Consider the following 25,462-nt stretch of genomic DNA (forward strand, 5'->3'; position numbering starts at 1 on the left):
AAAAAAAAAAAAAGAGAGGCCTTTTTTTTACAGGCGCGCTAAAAAAAAATGGATTGGTGTGCGCTCAAAACCCATGCCTACACTACCGCAAGCTATTTTCAGCACGCCTTTGTAAAAGGACCGCATAGTTTTTTGTACCTGGGGCAATGGAGGGTTGTGACTTGCCCAAGGTCACAAGGAGCTGCAGTGGGACAGTGGCTTAGCTACAGATGGGCCTGGGTGGACAGAGGCCCACCCATTCTTGGCTCAGGCCCACCCTTTCTGGCCTCCAAAACAGTTTAGCAGCAGCTGCCTCACTGAACTCCCCTCTCTCCCTCTCCTCCACCCGTGGACTTGGCATTTGCCCCACGCCCACAGCTTGGCAACACTCCCCTTTCTTGTTCTAACTCGGTACCTTTCCCAGCAGCGATGCAGTCTGTTGCCTGCGCCAAACTCAGTCTTCCCTTTGTCACATCCTGCCCTCGATGTCCCTTCCTGTTTCCTCTCTGGCACGATGCAGCAGAAGGAAGTTTATGGGGCTGGTGCAGGCAGTGGATGCCTCACTACTGTTGCTGCTGTCGAAAGTACTAAGGTATGGGGGTTGTTTCAGAGAAAGGGTTATTGCTAGGCTGTGGGGGGGGGGGGGGTGTGGTTAGAGAAGTGCTGGATCTGGGGGCAGAGGAGAGGGAGATAGATGCAGGACAAAAGGGGGGACTAGAAGGCCCACCCATCCAAACTCTGGGCCCACCCAAAATGACAGGGTCTGGCTACGCCCCTGCAGTGGGAATTGAACCCAAGTTGCCAGGATCAAAGCCTGCTGCACTAACCATTAGGCCAATGCGCAGGGAGCTACCTGATGGTAATCGGGCAGTGTCGTTTGCTGCTTGGTTACCACCGTGTTAGCGTGGGAGCCCTTACCCCCACTTCAGTGGGTGGCGGTGTTTCCCCAAAATGGCTGCATTGCAAGTGCAAACAATGCACAGCCATTTCATTTTTTGGCCTTTTTACCTGCTGCCGTAAAAGGGGCCCTGCCGCATGGCAAAAACGGACAGCGCAGTGCCCCTCTTACCGCAGCTTAGTAAAACGGCCCCTAAGTGAGTAGTGAAGGGGATCTGAAACGGAGAATAAAATCCCAGATAGTTTGGAAAAGGGATGTGTACAGGGCAGGGCGTAGCCAGACAACAGATTTTTGGGTGGGCCTGGGCAAGAAGTGGGTGGGCACCAAGTGTTCTCCCTCCCCCCCCCCCCCCCACCACCACCACAAAAAAAATATCTCAGCTGGCGGGAAAACACTTCTTTCCACCTTGGCAGTCTGCAGCAGGCTTACGCTGAAAACTGAGCATGTGCAGGTGCCAGTATCATAGAGAGTAGCATTTTCGTTACCATCAGGGGGAAGTCTTCAGCTGGTGGCACTTGGGATCCCCACCAGCTACTGCTAAACATGTGCTACTGATGGGTGGGCCTGAGCTCTAAATGGGTGGGCCCCGGCCCACCCAGGCCCACCTGTGGCTATGCCACAGGTTCAGAGCAAACATTTTTAAAAGTTTTCTCCAGTATTCAGATGTTTTTTGAGTAAAGTGCTGCGGTAGCCGCGCTAATCCACTTTTAAAGGTCTAAATTTATTTCTATTTATTACCAGATGTTTTTCTCAATTTGTTTCAAAAATTTTGTTTTAATAAAAAATTGGTTTGAATGCACATTAGAACTTTTTTCATACTCATTAATCAATGTATTGCTTAATTCAAAGGTAAACACACATTAAATGAATGTAACCTGCGCTTAATCTTTCAAAGACGCGCTAGCGAACTGAAAGCTTGTTAACGAATGCACATCCTGAGCTGTGAACTAGGGCTGGGATCTGGTGCCTTGAGTTTCTATTTATAATTTATATGCATTTAGATTGCTGTATTTAAATGGATAATTTTAGTCTCTTGGGTTTGTTCTGTGTTAATTGGGGTCAAATGTGCTTTGTGTCATTGTGTCAACTTTGTTAAACATTGTTTTTCCTGGTGACTGTTCAGCTTCTTAATATTGTGATCCGCGTAGAACCGTGAGGTTGACTGCAAAATATAAACAGCATTGTTATACTATGTTATAATATAGTATGGATGTTTTGGGATTTTATCTAATAGAGAAAAAGCCAGATAATCAATATGGCTGCAGCCTCGTTCTGGGTGGCTGAGCTTTAAAAAACTAACAAGGCTTTCCAGTTCAGAAATAAAAGACATTTCAGGGGTATTTCCTTAAAGTGGGTGCTAACATCTAGGACTAGATTCTGTATATGGCACCGTAAAAATCAGCGCCGAAACCCCCCCCCCCCACCTAGGTGTATTCTATAAAGTATCAGGGCCACCGAGAGACTAGGCCGGGTCCGGGGCAAGGGCATCCCGCCTCTGCCCCCTTGCCGCTGCCGCCCCCTCCACCGCTGCTGCCCTCTTGTCGCTCCCCCTGCCGCTGCAGTCCCCGGTCTCATCTGCCTGCCTCCACAGCTCCAGGCCCCCTGCATTCGAAGCGGCAGTCGCAGATCTCCTCTCTTCTGGCCTTCCCTCCCTGTGTCCCGCCCTTGTCTGATGTAACTTCCGGTTTCCGTGAGGGCAGAACACAGGGAGGGAAGGCCAGAAGAGAGGAGATCTGCGAATGCCGCTTCGAATGCAGGGGGCCCAGAGTCAAGGAGGCAGGCAGGTAAGACGGGGACTGCAGCGCTGGCGGCCTGACCCCGGTGCCGGGCCCCCCTTGGAGGCCCGGGGAGTTCTGTCCCCCCTGCCCCCCCCTCTCGGCAGCCCTGTAAAGTATGCCTACATTTAGAATACGCCTAAATCTCCGCATGGTTTATAGAATACACCGAGCGCCCGTCCGCATGACTAAATTTGGTTGCAAGCAGTTGTGCCAAGTAAAGCTTGGTGTAAGTGCCAACGCCTAAATTAGGCGCGGACTGGGTTTATTCTATAACAGCGTGCACAGAATTTAGAAATGTCCACGACCCGTGACCATGCCCACATCACAGAATACGCTTAAACAGCCGTGTGTAAATTCTAATTAATGCCAATTAGTTTCAATAATTGCTTGTTAATTGGCAATTATCGGCACTGATTATTATTATTATTATTTGTTACATTTGTATCCCACATTATCCCACCACTTTGCAGGCTCAATGTGGCTTACATTATTCCGTGATGGTGATCGCCATTCCGGAGTGAGAAATACAAAGTAATGTTCTAATAAAGTTCATTAAAGTTCATGATTGGCTTGTTAACTAGTTAAGTTGCGTGTGCAAATCCAGAGTACGACCAGATTTGCGTGCACATCTTAAATTGCACTATATAGAATCTGGGGGCAAATGTGGGCATAAATGATCAGAATACTGGCCTACAGGGCCGGGCTTAGCAATTGCGGGGCCCTGTGCAAACCACTTCAGTGGGGTCCTCTTCCCCTGCCCACCACCACCACCTTCCTCTGCCCCCCACATTGCCCCTCCCTTACTTAGTCCCACCTCTGTTAACAAGTTTTTAAAAATGTAAAAAAAAAATTAAAATTCACTCACTTCATACCTTAACATGCATCCACTACGTTTCAGTAGAAAGCGGCAGGCATTTTCATATCCCATCGGCCGTTGAACCCAGAGCCTCCTAGCTGCTGCGTCCCACCCTTGTGGAAGCAGGAAGTGATATCAAAAGGGGGCGGGACGCAGCAGCTAGGAGGCTCTAGGTTCGTCGGCAGATGGGAAATGAAAATCGCTGCCGTTGATTGCCGCTCTCTACTGAAATGCGGATGCGCATTAGGGCAGGGAGTTGTTCCGAGACAAGGGGACAGATGTGCCAGGGATGCAGGGCCCCTAGGAGCGCGAGGCCCTGTGCGACCGCCCCTGTCTAAGACCGGCCCTGCTAGCCTATATACCTGCATAAATGCCAAAATTTTGCCTAAGCACTTTTCTGTAAATACGCACATATCTTACACAACACATATTTTACAGGTAGGTTTAAACATGATAGTTGGGGTGCAGCATGGGTAGGCCTCACACGTGTGCTACTATACAGTACTAACAAGTTTGGAAGTATCCATGGATTAAACTTCCTGAGTCACTACATCATTCTCCAAATCCTGGCTAAAAGCCCACCTTTTTGAGACTGCTTTCAACTCATAACCTTTTATTTGTCCATGTAATATCCATGTTGTTTTAATTATCAGTGGCGTACCAAGGGGGGGGGGTGGGGGCGGTCTGCCCCGGGTGCACGCCGCTGGGGGGTGCCGCGCGCCTGTCGGCTCTTCGTTTTCATGCTCCCTCTGCCCCGGAACAGGTTACTTCCTGTTCCGGGGCAGAGGGAGCATGAAAACGAAGAGCCGGCAGGCGCGCAGCACCCCCCCCCCCCAGCGGCGTGCACCCGGGGGGTTCTTTCGCCAGGGGATCGGGGATTCTTTCACCGGGGGGGGGGGGGCGTCGCGCTGTTCCGGGGGGGGGGGCGCATCGGCGATCCGCCCCGGGTGTCAGCCCCCCTAGGAACGCCATTGTTAATTATTCTCTTAATAAATGAAACCTCTTAATTTCGTATTTGTCCTGTTCGTCTTGGAAAGACTGTAAGGTCTCTGGAGCAGGGACTGTCTCTTACATCTTTTTGTACAGCGCTGCGTACATCCAGTAGCGCTATAGAAATGATAGATAGCAGGTGTCTCTGGTGTTTAAAGTGCAAACATTTACATCAACCAGTTCTGTGGCTGGCGCAAGTGACCGAGTCTAAATTATAAGCACATATTTCACCTGCTTTGTTAGTTCTCTATAAAGGAAAGTAGGCAACTAGTTTCCTTTATAGAATAGGTACCACATAGGCACCTAAACGTCAGAAGAAAGCTACAGAATTATCCCTTTCATTTTCAAGTGATATTGTGCAAAATGGATGGGAAATGAATTCATTATTCTAGTGTGGTCTTTCAAAATTTTCTCAGTACGGGTAGGTAGAACTCCAATAAGGAATCAATTGCCCTCCAAAAAGTGCTGGATGTCTGCTCTGGCCATCGTTTCTCTTTCCACTCCATCAAGCGAAGTTTTGGCAGATATTGGGTGTTGCTTCTGAAGCTCCAGCCTGGCGGCTCGATCTCTGGCACTTACAGAGTTGCCGACGGGTGGGCTGATCCTCAACGGTTTGGAGGAGATGAAGTCATTCTCTTGAGCGAGGTTACCAGCTAGCCCAGTGTTCCATGCAGGCTCGGTTCAGTCCATGTTCTATAAAGTGGTTACTAACGTGTACACAACAAATATGGGTGTAAAAGATTCGAATGATTTAAAAAAAAAAAAAAAAAAAAGGCCCAGCGCTGAAATATCACTCGTCTCAATTCTTTCAAAGAAAACAGTTCTTGAAATGTAACAGGTCCGTTACATTTCAAGAACTGTTTTCTTGTAAAGAATTGTGATGTTTTAGTGCTGAGCCTTTTTCTGAACGTGTTTATGGAGCCCCCGCATTAAAGATCACATCTACTGGTTTTAAATTAGATTGAAAGGATTTGAATAACGGCATCTAAATACGTACGTGTACTCATATGCATATTAATGCTAAAATTCCACTTACGTGCTATGCGCTAAATAAACACATATTTAACAGGTGGGCGTACACATAGGTAACATCTAGGTGGGCGAGTGGGACTCACGCATGCAATTTAAATAATTCTGGAAATTAGGTACGAGTGCTAACACTACATCTATATGTACAGTAAATTATAGACATATTTGTTACGCTATTATTCTATAATGGAAGGTCATATCATGCAGGCGCGTAGCCAGACCTCAGTTTTGGGGGAGGGGTCCCCAAGCCTCCCCCAGCAGAAGCCTTCCTTCATCGATGTTCACCACGGTACTACCTGCCCTGCTCCCCCCCCCCCCCCCACAAGCATGCTCAGTTTTAATAAAATTGAGCATGCACGAAGCCTTGCAGATGCTCAGTTTCACTAAAACCGAGCATGCATTGGGGGGGGGGGGGGGGTGAAGGGAAGAAAGCAGAGCAGGCAGTGCGGCCATGAACATTGCTGGAGCTTCTGCTGGGGGAGCTTCAGGGACCCCTGCCAGCCAAACCAGCAGACCTTGGGGGGGCCCTGGCCCCCAAGACCCCCTTGTGGCTACACCACTGGTACCATATAGGTGCCCTGTAGGTACCTTAATATAGGCGCACTGGAATAGAATTGCTCCTCTACCCCCTAATTCTAGAAAGTTATGCTTTTAAATGTGCAACTAGCAAGTGCAAGATATGGAATTTATTTATAACATTTATATCCCACATTTTCCCACCCACGGGCAGGCCCAGTGTGGCTTACAGCAGTCTGAAAAAGGCATGCATCAATCCGGCATAAACAAGCAAGTACACGGAAGTAGGAGAGATCAGTGAGTAATTACAGAGAAGGGGAAGGGGTAATAAAGTTGAGGATGTCATTAAGATAGGGCAGTTGCGCAGTCATTTAATTTAATAATGAGCTAACTGGTGTTAATCAATAATATTAGGTGTAATTGGCTTTAATTGGCATCATTTAACCCAATGGAGGAGTGGCCTAGTGGTTAGGGTGGTGGACTTTGGTCCTGGGGAACTGAGGAACTGAGTTCGATTCCCACTTCAGGCACAGGCAGCTCCTTGTGACTCTGGGCAACTCACTTAACCCTCCATTGCCCCATGTAAGCCGCATTGAGCCTGCCATGAGTGGGAAAGCGCAGGGTACAAATGTAACAAAAATAAAATAGATACTATTGGAGATTCTACATGGAATGTTGCTACTATTGGAGATTCTACATGGAATGTTGCTATTCCACTAGCAACATTCCATGTAGAAGGCTGCGCAGGCTTCTGTTTCTGTGAGTCTGACGTCCTGCACATACGTGCAGGACGTCAGACTCACAGAAGCAGAAGCCTGCACGGCCACATTGGTGATTCTGCAAGGGCCGACTTCTACATGGAATGTTGCTAGTGGAATAGCAACATTCCATGTAGAATCTCAAATAGTAGCAACAGTGGAGGAGTGGCCTAGTGGTTAGGGCGGTGGACTTTGGTCCTGGGGAACTGAGGAACTGAGTTTGATTCCCACTTCAGGCACAGGCAGCTCCTTGTGACTCTGGGCAAGTCACTTAACCCTCCATTGCCCACCGCATTGAGCCTGCCATGAGTGGGAAAGCGCGGGGTACAAATAAAAAAAAAAAAAAAAAATTACTGCCCTTAGTTGCTGTTCTAGAAGTTGTGCAATCAAATTCCATTGCCTGCAACATCAAAGAGATTGTGGACCGGAGAGGGACATGGATGGATCAGGGGTGTATCAGGCAGCTAGGCACGCAGATTACAGAATACTAGGAGTCATGCACCTACCTGCATACATTTACGTCAGCCATTGCGCTGGCATAAGCGCTCATGTGTAAAGTTAGACTCATAAATGCAGAGTTACAATAGTCGTCTATAATGCCAGCTACGCGTACACCTGCCATTATAGAATTCCAGTGCCTAAATCTGGGCGACCTTTTGAGAATTTAACCCCTATGTGTGCTTGTGCACTTTTGTCTCTCAGATCCTCTTTTATCAAGCCGCTCTAGTGGCTCCCGGTGCGGTAATGCCGAGAAAGCCCTTTCACTTTGAATGGGCTCCGTCAGCATTGCCACGCTGGTAGCGCGGCTTGATAAAAGAAGCCCTCAGTTCCCTACACAAAAGGGGATTACAACTGCATGTGATAAAACCAGTACTGGATCAGCTTGCCATGAGAAAATGGAGTCAGCTGGTAACCCTAAGAGAAACTCTGAGCTCTTCCCTTTCAAAACCAGAAGCAGGGCGAATCTGTCCCTTTCCCACTTCGCCCCAGAGCTCTCCACTTGACCTCACTTTGACATCGCATCACAGCATTTTATGGAGGGTGGGAGAATGAGGCAGGCCAGGCTTATGGAATGTTTTACAGCTTTTTTCACTGATACTTACGCAGATAAATTTGGAGCAGTTTCTGAATTGCTGACAGTTTTCCCTTTCTCCTGTATTTCCCCCTAACTCTAGAACAAAGGGTCCTGCAAGCCCGTACTTTATGAAGTTGCAGGATGGAACATTTTCCTAAAATTAGGGCTGTGGCTAATTCCCTTGAGGCTAGATTCTGCTTTCTCCCTATTTTGAAAACGTTTTCCCCAGCCCCATAGTATTTGTTTTAGATGTAGTACACTTTGCTAGATCCATCCACATTTTCGACTTGTATGAGTTAAAACGAGAACCCCTCCCCGTCAATTAGGCTTCGCTCTGTGCTCATTTTTCCAAATAATAATTCATATTAAATTCTTTGACTGTGCAGAGCTGGCTGTTTACCTCAGAATATCCCCCTGGAGATTCTTCGCTACCTGTCTACGGAGAAGGACTTTCTACCCTGGCACGCTGCCAGTCGAGTTCTTTATCCTCTAGATAAACTGCTGGACCGTGCAGAAGACTACGGCATCTTCAGCGTAAAGAATATTCTCTTCTCTTCTGATGTCAAGAGATGAACTAGGTCTTAGATATCTGACCTGAGGGATCTTTATTTTCTGTCTAATCATTTTTTTGTTCTTTTCCTGTATTCACTGCCTTAATTAAGCTCTGCCTATTTTCCCTTTCGACACTTGAGTTGACAGTAATTTGTTGTTTAAGAAAGACACTCTAGACACCTCTCTTTGTTACTGCAAGCGGAAGCGATTTTTTTGTTTTGTCTGAAAATGGGAGACCAAAGAAATCCAGTGTTTGATTGGGGGCAGTGATTCGCTCAAAAGCTCTTGCAGTCCTAACCATCAATTTCCCTAGAGCCGGATGGATTGCTCTGCTCGAGGGAGGGGAAGTGGGAATTAGCAGTGGCTAAGGCAGGCCCATAGGCTTCAGTCAGTACGGAAATAAAAATAAATTAATGAATCAAAAAAGCCATTTGTAATGAGTTCCAAAGCAATAGATGAAAAGAATTCATAGCAAGGGCTGTTCCTCAACTGGGCACCTGGTAGAAGCCTATTCTACAAAGGAATTTGGATGCCAACTTTCCTTTCTAGAATACTAGAGTAACACCTGCCTTATAAATTAGGGGCGAGTGCTTATGCCAGCCACAGAGCTGGCGTAAATGCATGAGCTGAAATGTCAGAGACATGTGCATTCTGTCAGTTACACACATGTGAGTTCCTCCCATGGTCTTCCCTGACTTTTTCCTGTGTCTACACTCACCTGTAGAATATGCGTTATGTAAGATACTTGCGTATTTACAGAATAGTGCTTAGGATAATTTTTGTCGTTTATGCACAAATCAGTGGTGTAGCCAGTTGACCAATTTTGGGAGGGCTTGAGCCGAAAGTGGGTGTGGGCAGGAAGCTTTCTCTCAACCCTTGACCTCTTCCTGCTCTCCGCCCTCTTCTTGTCCCCCCCAGCACCTCCTACCTCAAAATACCTTAGCCAGTGGGAATTTCCAAGTCCATACAGCTGAAGACCTCCTCCTCCTCCGATGGCCAGAATTCCTACTATAGTTGACAGTTGGTAGTAGAGTCCCTAGGTGCTGCTTGCACCCTGTGCATGCTGTTTTCACCCATGCGTGAAACCTGAGCATATGTGGTATGCCGTCATCAGTGTTGGCCCAGGGACGCTGCTGCTGAATGCTGAGCTTGGTAGGCATTCTGGAGGTCTTCAGCTGCCAGGGTTTGAGGATCCCTGCCAGCCACAGCAAGGGTACGCCACTGCTGGATGGGCCTGTGTCGAAAGTGGTTGGGTCCCTGCCCATCCATGGATACACCACTGACACATATATGCTAGTATTCTCGTTATTTAAGCATGCAACCAGTGTATAAATGTTAGTGCGTAGGTGACAGAATTACCCTCTTAAATGACATGTCAACATTTTGAAATCAGGATGGTTCCTAGGCAAATTATGTTTACAAACAGAAACTTTCCTTGTGGCCTTGGTTTGTACTGTGTAGTGTTGAGATATAGCCACTGATATTAATGCAGCTAATAAATAATGACTGTCAATGCAATATTCAGATTAAGAAATGTTAGCGTCATAGACCTTCACCTTATAACAAAGCAGACACCCTAGTGATCAATTTTCACCCAGAAAACAGCTTTTTCTTCTGTAGCTGCAGAATGATCACTAGGTAAATGGTTTGTTACAGCTGTAAGACACTGTTTCTAATGCATATGTCATTAGCGATGAAAAGCTTCTAATTTTGGACTCCAGGTGGGCTGTCTCTTTACACTATTGTACTTATGGGTTGTTTTTTTTTTTTTTCCATTTGTTCTCAAGCTCTTCTCTTGTAGTGAAATGCTGCCAAGGATTGTTTGCTTCTAATGACGCCCACAGTCATATCCTCATTGCGGAATCCTTAAGTCAGGGGTGCAATTTAACATATTCACAAATTAAATATAATTTTAATATCATTTTCACGAAGGAAAAAGCCTCAGAGCCCAGCCTCAAACGATCAAAAAATGTCAGACTCAAAGGGCAATCGCTTCGTCGGCATAAAAAAAAAAAACCTTCCCACAAATTTTAATACAATCTAATGTGCCCAGCAAAGAAAAGCAGAAAACCTTACCTGTGTTCAGGGTGCTGCAAAATTTCGATGGCCAGCGTTTCGCTCAAGTGCTGCATCAGGGGAATCATAGGACCAGACTCTTCTATGCCTAGTGGACACGTGCTGAGGCCCCCTTTTACCACAGCGGGTAAAAGGCTGTCTTTTTTTTTCCCGACAAGAAATGGTCGTGAGTGAACCACTTACCGTGTGGCCATTTCGGGGGTGGGGGGAGCTCTTACCTCAGTAAGGGCTCCCGCACTAACTCGGTGGTAACCGTGCAGCGCCAATTACCGCTGGGTAAGCACAAAAATATTTTCTATTTTTGTAGCGCCAGAAATGGCGCACACTGGGAGTGGGAACTACTGCCGGCTCCTGTGGTAGTTCCGGATCGGCACGCGGCAATCCTTTAGTAAAAGGGCCCCTTAATGAGGTAAACTTGGAGAGGGCAAAATGAATCCTAGAAACAGGACTAACATTATCGGAAATATACAAACTTAACACTGTAACATAGTAACATATAGTAACATAGTAAATGGCGGCAGATAAAGATCTGTACGGCCCATCCAATCTGCCCAACAAGATAAGCTCATTTTACATGGCATGTGATACTTTATATGTATACCCGAGTTTGATTTGTCCTTGCCTTTCTCAGGGCACAGACCATAGAAGTCTGCCCAGCACTGTTCTTGTACTGAGTTCTGAAGCTAACATCGAAGCCCCTTAAAATTTACACTCCAGCCCATCCGTATCTATTCAGTCACGACCAGGGCGTAGACCGTAGAAGTCTGCCCAGCTCCTGTTTGGTTTCCAATTACCGGCGTCGCAACCCAATCTCCGCCAAGATTCCACGGAACTATTCCTTCAAAACAGGATTCCTTTGTGTTTATCCCACGCATGTTTGAATTCCATTACCATTTTCATCTCCACCACCTCCCATGGGAGGCCATTCCACATATCCACCACCCTTTCCGTGAAAAAATACTTTCTGACATTAGTCCTGAGTCTGCCCCCCCCCCCCCTTCAACCTCAATTCATGTCCTCAAGTTCTACAGCCTTCCCGTCTCCGAAAAGGTTTGTTTGCGGATTAATACCTTTCAAATATTTGAACGTCTGTATCATATCACCCCTGTTTCTCCTTTCCTCCAAGGTATACATGTTCAGGTCAACAAATCTCTCCTCGTACGGTTTGCAACACAAATCCCATACTATTTTTGTAGCTTTTCTTTGCACCGCTTCCAGTCTTTTTACATCTTTAGCAAGATACGGCCTCCAAAACTGAACACAATACTCCAAGTGGGGCCTCACCAACGGCTTGTAGAGGAGCATCAACACCTCCTTTCCTCTGCTGGTTATGCCCCTCTCTACACAGCCTAGCATCCTTCTGGCCACGGCCGTCGCCTTGTCGCATTGTTTCTTCACCTTCAGATCCTCCGACGCCAACACCCCAAGGTCTCTCTCCTGAGTCGAGCTTACTAATCAAATATAAGAATGTCAATTACAGTAGCCGTCTGACTAAATCTGACCAAAGTGCAGGGCAACTACATTACCTAGAGCAGGCTTATCCAACCCGCAGCCCGTGGGCCAGGACTCCGCCCACCAACTTCATTTTCTTGGCCCAAAGAAGCACCTGGATGACGTCCTCCAATTAAGCACTCCCACAGGATCCGCTTCTTCGCCACAACAGTTTTCGATGCACCATGAGGTTTGTAGCTGCGCAATACCGGAAGCTGAAATTGTTCCCGCAGTATCGAGTCTAAAAACGCTAGTGCACCTTAGTAAACAGGGCCCTTAGTGTAAATATATGCCTTAAGCTTCAGGCAAATTTGCAAGAGGTTCTCAGGGCCATTATTTTATCACCTACTTTGCACTGGGTGAACATGGGAACTATCCAGAATTGTAAGAAACCCTGAAAGGATGATGGGGTTGGACGGGAGGGGTTGGGAAGGAATCGGGCGCTAACATTTATAACAGGTCAATGGCTCGTGTAAATCTTAGTACCGAGATGTGATATTTACACATGAAACTTACAGTATTCTGTAAACTGTCCATGTAAACGCTATACCTGCCTATGGCCTGCCCATGCTCCAGCCATGTGAACACTCCCCCGACAATTTCACGCAATGCAAATTGAGCATGTAATTATAGAATAGGAATTAACTGTGCTGCTGTCGTTTGCGCACATAAGTGTACACTGATCCACGTGGATGGCAGTATTTTATAAATTTATTCACGCAGTCAGCGCGTATATTAATGTGAACTTCTCTGCAATGAGTGGGACAATGAATGAAGTCAACATTCCAAGGCTAGAACAGGTTCTGAATCTGAACAACAGATGCCGGAAACTTTGCCTTTGATTAGCTGCTTCTTAAACCGTTTCCTTGTCTCCATACAGTGCAATGAGATCACCTTCCTGTCACACCTCAATAAGAAACTTGTTAAATAAAACATAACATTATTGTCATTGGGGGGGTCCGCGGATCTGTGCAGTTAGGTATCGAAGCCGTCACAGTGACATTGGCGTCAGCTTGAAAGTCCTGCCCTCGGCCTGTTTCCAGTGACCTGAAAGATGAGATTCTTGTGGTTCACTGTCTTTTGCTTTCATCAGGGCTTTTCCTCCTCTCTTACACGCAGCCTTCTGGAGTGAGAGGAAGGAAATTAACACGATAAGATGGAACAGCTCCTAGATCCTGTTATGACTTGTTTATGTCTCATAGCTTGCTCTGCCTGACCAATATTAAGCGGTCAAGCTTGTGTACTTCCAGAGTACTCAAAAGGATTTATGTGTTCAGCATAAATTACCAATGCTTATATGCATAACTTTTACGCATGTAAGTCACTCAGGGGCCCCTTTACTAAGGCGTGCCGAAAAATGGCCTGTGACGGTGTAGGCGTGTGTATTGGAAGCACGCAGGTCCATTTTTCAGAGCGCCTGCAAAAAAGGCCTTTTTTGGGGAGGGGGGGGGGGGGGCAAAAATGTACGTGCTGCAACATAAAAATGGTCAGCTGTCCATTTTGGGCCTGAGACCTTACCGCCACTCATTGACATAGCGGTAAGGTCTCACGCATTTAACAACACTGTAGAACAATCATAAATTAGAAATAGAAGAATGTCACTACAATAGCTGTCAGCGCACTGCCGATTACTGCCCGGTTAGTGCCGTACAGTAGAAAATAAAAAATATTTTCCGACGCGTGTATCAGACACATGTAAAAAATAGAATTCCCACCCGGGGCATGCGGTAGCTGGGCGGTAGTTCCAAATTGACGCACAGATGCACGTAGGCGCCTTATGCGCCTTAGTAAAAGGGCCTCTCAATGCAGAAAGGGCAATTCTAGAGATTTTCAACCCAGTCTTCGGGACACACCCAGCCAGTCGGGGTTTTCAAGTTTCAAGCTTATTCAGAATTTACTGTCCCGCCCATCAAAAGCATGTCTAGGTGGCTAACAATCTAAAAAGTTACAGAACAGAGAGATAAGTAGTGAATCATGGAGGAGAGAAGGTGGGGAGGAACTCCAATTTCGATGGGATAGAAGAGAAGGAGATAGTGAGGGGAGGGATTTTGTCTAGTCTGGCTCAGGGGTGAAAAATACAGTATCTGTTGCTGAATGAATTGGAAATCAATGGTGCATAAAAAGGAAATATGTTGAATACACGGCTTCCAAATGTACATAAAAAAAACACCTTGGCATGAAAATCGTGTACTCAACATATGTCCTTGATTTCCAATTCATTCAGCAACAGATATTGTATTTTTGACCCCGTAAAACACGGCCCCGTGTCGGGTGTCTGTTTGGTGCAATAAAGGAATTGTGATAGACAGTCCCTGTGTTGAAGCTTGTGTCACACGCTCTACTTCTTCATTCTCCTTGGACTTCACATAGACGTGTTTTCCTGTTTTGCTGGGTATTCTGTTGTCTAGTCTGTCAGGTCTGATATGCTCAGCTTCGTGGACTGCAAAAGGGAGGTTAAGAATATGCATCGAAGGAGATCCGTTTGAATTCAATGGGGCTATCCTGAAAACCTTGACTGGCTGGGCGTGACATGAAGGCTGGTTTGAAAACCCCTTGAGTGCTAACGTTTACGCATCCATTGTGGGCCAAATTCTGTAACTCATGCTGAAAAATAGGAGCCGGGAAAAATCAGTGTAAAGAGTTCTCTAGGATGAGCGTACTTTGTAGAATAGCACCAATGGGGCTTCTTCTGCCCAACTTTGGACATGAAGACCTGCACCAGCTGAAACCTGGTGTACATTCCAGTGCCGAACCAATGAAATTTGATAACATTGCGCATAATTCACTGGTCATCCCTGACCTGCCCATGCCCTTCCCATGGCCACTGCTCTTTTGGGTTGCACCACAGACGATATGGGCGTGGATCGTTCTAGAATTCTGTGCAGCCAGATCCATGTGCAAATCCAAATTAGTACCAACTATTGATTGTTAACAGCTCGTTAACTAATTTATTTGCACATAGCTCTCAGGAGCGCGCACAAATTTGGGGGCCATGGATAGAATCCAGGGGCGTGTGTGTATGTGCGCCCTGATGTGTGTATATGCCAGTATGCTACTGAACAGTGGGGCAGCTACAGGGGGCCACAGGGGCATGGGCCCCCCCCAAATTGGCTCTGGGGCCCCTGGTTTGGCTGATGGGGGTCCCCAACCCCCGCCAGCTGAAGCGTTTGTCTAGCACTGGTCTCTGGCTCTCTGCCGCATTGTCTGCCCTGCTCTACCCCTCACGTAACAGTAGCCTGGCGGTACTTACCTTTTAGCGAGCAGTAAACCCACATTGGGCTTACCGCCACTTTGTAAAAGGGCCCCAGAATACTGTAAGTTGCATGTATCTTTACTGCATTTAGGTGCCCACACTGATGCCAGCTCTATGGCATGTGTAACTGCTGGCATCTACATGTCAGGTACGACGATATCAGGTTACACTAGAATTGTATAATGATACTTAGGTGCTTACATTCTCTTATAGACTAGGATCTTATCTAGCAACCTTGGGGCACCTAAATGGAGAGGGGCAGTTATAGAATTGCCCCCATGAAAGCTATGTTATGGGAGTAGGAGAGGAAGGAGACATGCTGGGGCTAGGCCAGAACTTAGGAAGAGGGAAGTGAAATTCAGCTGTTGTCTGGATAAATTATAAGCATAGGTTAGGCCTAGAAAGAAGCTGACCTACTGTACGCACTGAAACAGTTGTTCAGTTGCCACATAATCCTCCGGATTCTATTAATGGTACCTAAATGGCACGCAAATCAGTGGCATATCCTGATAGTGTGACTAAAGTTGTGCATGCAAATCCGGTCATATTCTGGATTTGCACATGCAATGTAATTGATGAATGAGCCAATCAGCACCAATAATTACCAATTACTAAGCAATTATTGACACTAATTGGCATTAATTAAAATTTACCCACACAGTTGTCTAAGCGTATTCTGTAAAGTAATGTGCATATATTCTAAGGTGCCTAGTTGGGAAATGGGCATGGCCATGGGCGTGGAATTGGCAGGTCATGGGTGTTTCTAAAAACTATGCCCATTGTAATAGAATATACACACAGGCACCTAATTTAGGTGTAGGTATTTGCACCAGGTTTTATGTGGCGTAACTGCCTGGGACTAAATTTAGTCACACGAACAGGCACTAGGCGTGTTCTATAAACTGAGTCTAAATTTAGGTGCGGTATATAAAATAAGCCTAGATGTAGATTTTTTTGGCGATGATTTTTTTAGGTGTGATGTATAGAATGTAGCCCCATATGTATAACAAGCACTACTGATATTAGAAAGGGATTAAAGATATCTTTGTTTCCCATGACTTAGAAATTGTGAAGAAGGAGGCTTAGGAATACTTATTTTGCATTGGAAGATCCACACTTGTTCTTACTTTGGAGCGTGTGGCCATGGTCAGGTCTCACTGATATGTGAATATGATGACAGTTTGGTCAGTCTGGTACGAACATGAGAATAGCTATACTGGGACAGACTGATGGTCCATCCAGCCCAGTATCCTGTTTCCGGCAGTGGCCAATCCAAGTCACAAGTACCTGATAGAAACCCAACTAGTAGCAACATTCCTCGTAGAACCCCAAAGAATAGCAAGATTCCGGAATCCTAAAGAGTGACAAGCTTCTATGCAGAACCTCAAACAGTAGCAACATTCCATGTAGAACCCCAAAGAATAGCAAGATTCTGGAATCCTAAAGAGTAACAAGATTCCATGTAGAACCCCAATGAGTAGCAACATTCCATGTAGAACCCCAAAGAATAGCAAGATTCTGGAATCCTAAAGAGTGACAAGATTCCATGCAGAATCTCAATGAGTAGCAGCATTCCATGGTACTGGTATGGATCTGCTGTCATGCATGGATAGAGATACAATTATGCTTGAGATCCCTAGTTAAAGTTTCTAACTTATTATTCAATCTGCTTTACATTTTATTTTTTTGTTAATTGTAAATCATTTTGAATAAATTTGATTCATGAAGATGTTATAGAAAATGTTATAAATAAGTAGGAAATTTGGCCATCTTTCTGCAGGCCTAACTGATGTGTATGTGTTATCCAGACAAGCGGCTAAATTTCTCAGATATTTCTGGCTTGCTGCACCTATTTCTCCTGTACGCATAGTTTTTATGCGTTAAATTTCTATTGCTTTGGAACTAATATTTATATCTTTTTTTGCTGCATACTCGATGTGCTATTTAAACACAGAGTTTGAAAAATCTATATTTTCCAATGACAAACGGGTTCCCAGTCTAAGAGAATAATTCAGATATATGGTTAGGAACATTCCCTCTCCTGATGTAGAAAATTGATGTCTTGTGCAGTAAATATTAAATATTAATAACTGCACATATCGCTGGTGATGTCTCCTGAACCTATTACCTGGATCCAGTGTGCAAGGTAACAGGAAAAGATGTTTCATTAGCTACCATTGCAGGGTTCTGCAGAATTCCTTTGGCAGAGTTGTTGACATTGGTATTCCGCATGCAGCACCTTGAACTGTCTGAAAAATGACATAATTTGACAGAGCTGTAGCTGCTTTAGAAAATCAAGACCTGAATAGAAATTATAACTAGAACAGAGATTCATCAATTTTGAATTTTAGTTCCTATCTTTGCTGGGAACATTGCAGAACGTTGGCGACTATCTGACTCTTTATGTAACCGGCTACCTTACGATTCTCGTACAGTGATTAAGAGCAGTCCCGGGCAAATTCTTAGACCAGTGGTTCCCAAACCTGATCCTGGAGGCACTCCGGCCAGTCAGGTTTTCAGGATATCCACAATGAATATGAATGTTCAGGCAAGGATTACAATTAAAGTTACATGTATAGTTTTCCAGATTCCATATGATAATACTTTGGTTGTATTCAGTTTTTTTTTCTCAGTGTTTTTATATGTCAACCCGAGTTCGTGATAGTTTGTTATTGAAATTCCCTGTTTTTAAAAATCTTCGATTCAAGCGTCAACTAGGCTCTATGGTCTCATTTTAAGCAGTTGCTATTTGAAATAATTTACCGGGTACAATACAAACAGTTTAAAGTTCGATGCACTTACATAAGATGCTGAAAACTTTTTTATTTTATAATTGTGATGGTTAAAATGTTGTTTTTTTAATAACTTCTATCACTATATAAATTCCTCATCTTTGATTGAGCATCTTTTTATGTAAACCACCTGGAATCCCCCTGTTGGGATACAGCGGCATATAAAACATGAATTAGATTAGATTAAGGAGCCCTTTTACAAAGACGTGCTGAAAAATGGCCTGCGGTAGTGTATACGCATATTTTGGGCGCGCACAAAATCATTTTTCAGCTCACCTGTAAAAAATGGCTTTTTAAAAATCTTTGCTGAAAATGGACGTGCGGCAAAATGAAAATCGCCGCACGTCCATTTTGGGTCTGAGACCTTACCGCTAGCCATTGATCTAGCGGTAAAGACTCACGCAGTAACCGGGTGGTAATGACTTACATGCACCAAATGCCACTTGACGAGCATCCGATACACGCGGCAGAGAATAAAAAGTACCGCAAGAGCCGCGCAGTAGTCATGTGGTAACTCCATTTTGGCATGCATTGGGTGCGCATAGACTCTTACGCAGCTTTAGTAAAAGGTCCCCTAGGTTACATAATTGGTGCTCAGTACACTGAATCTAGGTGCCCAGTTATAGAATTGCCCCATACCTCCATTTTATGCAAATCTCTGTCATGCATATTCATTGTGGATGTCCTGAGAACTAGATGGACTGGATTTATCATGAGCAGCAGGTTAAGAACCATATTTCCAAGTGTAATGAAATGAAGCAGGAGTGGTACATCTGCATGAAAGATCCGATGCTCATTTTCTTCCGGACGATTGTTTTCTGAAACGAGGCATTTCCGTATGCAAACTTCAGGTCAGGTTTTAATTTTTCCCATGCGTAGGAAGCACAAATGTGTCAAAAGGCAAAAGTTATTTTATTTTTCTTTTTTTTCTCACCCTGGTCAGATTACCATGTTAAAGTCTTGGGAATTTCTCCCCATGCTAGGTTATCAATAGAAATCAAACAAAATAAAACATGGAAAAGAAAATAAGATGATACCTTTTTTATTGGACATAACTTAAACACATTTCTTGATTAGTTTTTGAAGGTTGCCCTTCTTCGTCAGATCGGAAATAAGCAAATGTTTGTAGATGACAGTATATATGAGTGAATCATCAAAGCATTTCAGTGACAGTCTAATAGGATGGGGGTGGGTCGGAGGTATGCATGGGGACATCAAAGCATATCATTGATATTCTAACAGGATGGGTGTGGATAGGTGAGGGGTGGGTTGATCAACAGAGACATACAGCTTTATGGTTTATAATGGGTTAGGAACCCCAGATCCTTGTTAAGTCCTTTCTGTTGGGTGTTAAAATATTCAATCATTCTGACTTCAAAGGTCTTATGTTCTTGTATGGTTTTAAAGTTACCTTTCAGGATTCTCACTGTGAAGTCACTGGTACAGTGTCCTGGTCCTGTAAAATGTAAAATCTGGGGTTCCTAGCCCATTATAAACCATAAAGCTGTATTTCTCTGTTGATCACCCCACCCCTCACCTATCCACACCCATCCTGTTAGAATATTAATGATATGCTTTGATGTCCCCATGCATACCTCCGACCCACCCCCATCCTCCCACCCTGTCAGACTGTCATAGTAATGCTTGAATGTTTTCACTGATATACACTGTCAGCTAGCACATTTGCTTATTTCCGATCTGACGAAGAAGGGCAATCTTCGAAAGCTAATCAAGAAATGTATTAAGTTATGTCCAATAAAAAAGGTATCATCTTATTTTCTTTTCCATGTTTTATTTTGTTTGATTTCTATTGATAACCTTAAGAGTGGACTAACACGGCTACCACACTGCTCCCCATGCTAGGAAATAAAGTCACCTTACTACCCAGAGCAGCTTTATTTATCAGTGGTTTTGATGTGCAGAATAGGAAACAGCAGCTGTATACTTTTGCATACTTTCCGGTTTGAATAATTTCTTTCCTAGTCACAGCACCTCCCATATTTGCCATCAAAAGCTTCTCCTCTTGAAGGACTTTACAGTATACCCATGGATCAAACACTCCTGCCTTCATTGTTGCTTTTTTTTTCTCATGTTTATTTCCCATTTTCATCCACAGACCATCCACTCATAAACCTCTCATCCATCTGCTCTGTGCTCATTGAAATTCTGCTGACTACTGTTGTCCGATCCTGTGGGAAATTGTGTGTATTAAAAAAAGACCTTTCAGGGCACAAAAGCAACCATCAGTGTCACTGCTCCCAGGATAATAGATGGATGAACTTTGGAGATTCCCAAAAGTTTCCATGGCATTGCACTCTCCAAAGTCGCATTGCTCCACGCGTGCAGTACAAAAGGAGAATGAAGGTTGCCCCGTGTCACGGAGTCATTCAACCTGTAGTGAGTCTCATTTGGCTAGAACAGGCATCCACTTATTTCGGGACCCTTTTACTAAAGGGTGTTTTAATGCGGGATTTTCCCATGCCCTAAGCATTGTTACCTCTAAGCTAAGAGGGAGTCCTCCCTATATAGTCCTGCCAGCGGGAGGTGCTGTTTCACTATCACATTTTCAATAGTGAGGGACAGGCAAAGTCTGACTCCAGGGAACATGCCTGCTTCTAGAGATTGAGGGGCCCTTTTACTAAGCCGTGTAGGCGCCTGCGCGCGCCCAAAGAGCGCCAGATTGGAGTTACCGGTCGGTTACTGCGTGGTCCTTGTGGTAACTTCAATTTTGGTGTGCGTCCGCTACGCGTGCCTGAAAAATATTTTTTTATTTTCTGGCGCACAGCAGCTACGCACTTCAAGTGGCGTTTGACGCACATAGACCATTACCACCCGGTTGCCGCGTGAGACTTTACCCCTAGGTCAATGGCTGGTGGTAAGGTCTCAAACCCAAAATGGACATGCAGCAATTTTCATTTTGCCGCATGTCCTTTTTCGGCAAAAAAAGGCATTTTTTTGTAGCTGCGCTAAAATATAATTCTGCGCGCACCTAAAACACGCATCTATACTACCGCAGGCCATTTTTCAGCACACCTTAGTAAAAGGACCCTTGAAAATGCAATATTGAAGCAGCGCCCCCTACTGGCAACAATGCAGTTGGAGGACTCAGCTTAGAGGGAACCAAGGCACTAAACCCATATTCAAGATGTCAGTATTAAGGATTTTTTTTCTCTTTTTTTTTTTTTTGAAGGTCCTGTGCTAATTTTTCCATTAGCACATGGGACTTGCAAAAAACTTAATGCAGGAGCACTTACTTATTGAGCAGGTGCAATGTGCTCCTGCGTTAACCCTGCATTATCCAGTTAGCGGACTTCCATGCCCATTACATACCCCTCCCCTAAAAATTACAAAATAAATAACACCTGACTAGCACATGCTAACAGGTAAATGACCGCAACATGCTTTAATGCATTTTGCTGTAAGTCTTTTTCCCACATTAACGCCAGGATTCTATATATCTCGCCAAGTGTTCCACGCCAAAATCGAAGCGTATTCTATAAGAATGCACATAACATAATTGGTTTAACAAGCCGATCAACGTTTTTAACAGCACTTAACAAGCAATAATGAGCACTAATTGGTAATAATTAGAATTTGCACACATAACTCACTATTGCGTATTCTGTAACGCACCACACCTAAATTCTAATGCACAGAGCCAAAGGAAGCGCGGTTATGGGTGGGGAAATGAATGTTTCATGGGTGTTACAAAATTTATGCACACTGGGGGAGATTCTATATATGGCGCCTAAAAAAAAATTGGCGCGGAAATCAGTGCCGACTAAGCGTATTCTATAAGCGATGCCTAGATTTAGACATGGTACATAGAATATGCTTAGTTGATATTTTAGCGCCTAAAACTATGCACCCCCATTTACACTAATGAAAATGTGGCATAAATCCCAGAGTGTAGATTTAGTTGCAGAGGGCCATATTCTATAACTACACGCATAAATTTTGGAATGCCCTCAAAATGCCCATTTCCCCAACCATAACCACACCCCTGCCAGCCGAGGTCCTCTTCTTTCGGCAATGTGCAGGACGTCAGAAACAGAAGGAAGCCTTTTGTGAGAAGAAGAGGACCTCGGCTGGCGGGGGTTGGGGTCCCCCACCAGCAAAGGTAGGCGACGGCGGGTTGGCGGCGAGAGGGGGGTCCAGAGGGTCATCGGCAGGGGGAGGGCAAAGTTGGTGGTTGCGGCGGCGGGGTCGGCAATAGCGGGGGGGGGGGGGGGTTGGCGCCGCCGAGGGGGCGACTAAAATGTGCCCCCTCACCTCGGGATCTGGACCCCCCTCCTGTTGAAGTCTGGCTACGCCCCTGTTATAGAGTACGCTTAGGTGGAAATGTATTCCACGAGGATGTTTCAGCTGCCATATACAGAGTCTAGTCCAAAGCGCTCATATGTGGTTTAGTAAAATGGCCCCATGGTTTTTACTGGCATTTTGGTCTGTATTTCTTAAGCTCTGTCATGTCTAATAGAGTTGGAATCTAAAAATGTAGCATGAGATACACTGTGGGCTCCTTTTACTAAGGTGCTCTGAAAAATGGCTTGCGGTAGTGTAGGCGTGGGTTTTGGGCACGCGCCGATCCATTTTTCAGCGCCTTTTAAAATTTTTGCCGAAAATGGACGTGCGGCAAAATCAAAATTGTCGCGCGTCCATTTTGGGCCTGCGACCTTAACACCAGCCATTGACCTACTGGTAAAGCCTCACGCGGTAACCGGGCGGTAATGACCTAAGCACTTGAAATGCCGCTTGGCCTGCATCCGATACGCGCTTACGATAATAACGATTCTTTTTCATACGCGCGTATCGGGTGCGTGCCAAAATTGAAATTACTGCGAAAGCCACACGGTAGATGAGCGATAACTCCATTTTGGCATGCGTTGGGCGCGCATAGAGCCTTACGCAGCTTAGTAAAAAGGACCCCTGTATTTTAAAATCACAATTTAGTTATGTATTATTTTTCAGTTTTAAAAAGAAAGAAAACTGCTTCGAGATGTATAACCTACTGCAATTTTTCCCCTTCAGGAATACATTTTGAAGCAAGTTGCTTCAATGTACTTCAGACTCGGATGGCCTGCAAATGCTCAAAACGGATCCATCGTCCTGCAGTCGTACCAGGCAGAGTAGGTTGTATTTTGCTATTCTTATGGAAACTGATGAATGAGTCCAAACCGCTAACAAAAATGGCAGAAACTGTGCCGTCTTGTTTGCTTATTGCTTGATTAAAGCGTACAAAGTTTGCACAAATTCTTGCCAGTTTGCGCCCCCAGCTTTTAATCAAAGTAGCTAAATTGGCATCGTTTTATTGTATGTAGGTCATTCCTACAAATGATGTCAATTTTCATCCTGGTAAAATTTAGCAGGATTATGACATTACTGTACCCTCTTGACAGCATGAAACAGTAAAGTCTTGCACCTGACTTAACACATTTTATGAATGCATTTTGTGGAGAGCTGAGGAAGAACACAAAGCCCAATGGGAGATAGAGTGCTTGGAGAGAACCCAATGTGTGTACAGAAGCTTGTGTATGAAAGAAAGGAAGACAGAGGTAAAAAAAACCACACCCTACAAAAAAAGCCCTTCCTGTTTTCAGGGACATAATTAATATTCAGCCAGAAGTATGTCAAGCACTTACCTTGAGGAACCTGGGACCTAAGTAGGAAGTGAGCTCAGGACTCTTCCTGCTCTTACATTACTGCCTTCCCCCCTTCCTTATGAAGTGGCACCACCTAATTGGTCCTTTCTAGATTCCTTGGGCTGATTGGTCCTTGTAGAAAAGTTCCACTGATAGTGGTATATATCTCTATTTATATATCCTGGAATTCCCCTGTGCTCAGCAAAGTTGCCAGGTGGGCGGTTTTCCCACCCAATTGGGCGAGCGGCTGCGGGAAAATTTTGGTGGCTGCGGGGTGCGGTTTTTTGGGCTGTTTCCCCGCGGTTTGGGCGCTTTTTTCGGGCTTCTATTGGTCCAATAGAAGCTTTTCAGGGGCGGGGTTGACGTTGGGGGTGGGGTTAATGATGTCAGGGGCAGGGGGTTTGGTGATATAAGAGGCGGGGCTAGTGATGTAAGAGGCGGGGCTAGTGATGTGGGGGCGGAGTTGGTGGTGTGGGGGCGGGGTTTGGTGATGAGAGGCGGGGTTTGGTGACATGGGAGGCGGGGTTTGACTTCGGGCGGGTTTTGGGCGGGTTTAGGGCTGGGAAAAATTTTCCCATGTGGCAACTCTGGTGCTCAGCAGTGTTGCCAGGGCTGCGGGTTCCCCGCCCAATTGGGCTCCTTTCCGTGACCCGCTGTGGCTTTTTCACGCCGCATGCAGGTTGCGGGATTTTGGGCGACTTTTTCTTGCCCCGCTGTTATTTTTTTCCCACGGCTATCGGCCGCGGGTTGGCTCAGTTTTCCTGTGACCTGGCCAGTGGAGGCGGGCTTAATGATGTCATTTGTATGCAAATAGACTCATTAATATTTATTAATGATGTCATTCATATGCAAATTGACTTTGTGCGGTTTGGGGCTGGTTTTGGGCGTGAACAATTTTTTTCCATCTGGCAACACTGGTGCTCAGATAGATCTCCTGCAAAGCTCTGTCTTTTTCTGTTGATTCCTCATGTCGGCTCCAGCCAGTCTATCACTAAGGAACCCTAGGCTGCTTGCTTTGGCCTCTGCCACCATCTATCTTCTTGGCTTTGCTCCTGCCTCCTCTTTGGGACCCCTGGTAGCTTCCGAGTACCTGAGGGCTCAACGTGAAGAGTAAAGGAGCAGTTACAGAGGAAGGTCCCGGTTCTTGGTGTTCCCTTCAGGTGGACCCGGCTGTGATAGAGCGAAAAGGTGAAGGCAGTGGCGTTCCTAGCCTCGACGGCACCCGGGGCGGATCACCGATGCGCCCCCCCCCCCCCGCGAAATGACACCCCCCCGGATGCACGCCACTGGGGGGGGGTGCCGCAGCGTGCGCCTGTCTGCTCCCAGTTCGCTACGCTTGCTAAATTCTCTCATTCGCTGCAGCTCCCTCCCTCTGCCCCGGAACAGGAAGTAACCTGTTCCGGGGCAGGAGGGATCTGCTGCAGCGAACGAGAGAATTTAGCGAGCGTAGCGAACTGGGAGCAGACAGGCGCGCGCTGCGGCACCCCCCCCCCAGCCGCGTGCACCCGGGGCAGACCGCCCCCACCGCACCCCCCTTGGTACGCCACTGGGTGAAGGAGTCAGAGGCCAGTACACCTCTGCAGTGCCTTGTGGATATCAGTTTCTTTTTTAATATCTGATATAAATTAGTCATAGCTGGGCAGGATATTTAGAGACCTTTTTTATTTGTGGTGTATGATACGAGTCTGATGCTAATTTGTGTTTATTTTGTCTTTGATATGATTTTATTTCCTTTTGTATTTTTAATTGTTTTTCTTCTTTGTTTCTTTACAGTATTCTA

General features: G+C 45.5%; 1 protein-coding gene across 1 annotated transcript in view; it reads left to right on the top strand.

Moving 5' to 3' along the window:
• TRHDE (thyrotropin releasing hormone degrading enzyme) overlaps positions 1 to 25,462 on the top strand; it is a 367,175-nt gene that overhangs the window by 296,210 nt on the left and 45,503 nt on the right. Inside the window, exons 15-16 of the mRNA XM_030214836.1 lie at positions 8,266 to 8,413; positions 23,072 to 23,169. Of these exons, the coding sequence (XP_030070696.1) occupies positions 8,266 to 8,413; positions 23,072 to 23,169 (246 nt within the window). The remainder of the gene's footprint in view (positions 1 to 8,265; positions 8,414 to 23,071; positions 23,170 to 25,462) is intronic.

This window comes from Microcaecilia unicolor, chromosome 9 (assembly GCF_901765095.1).
Source record: "Microcaecilia unicolor chromosome 9, aMicUni1.1, whole genome shotgun sequence".
Classification (NCBI taxonomy): Eukaryota; Metazoa; Chordata; class Amphibia; order Gymnophiona; family Siphonopidae; genus Microcaecilia; species Microcaecilia unicolor.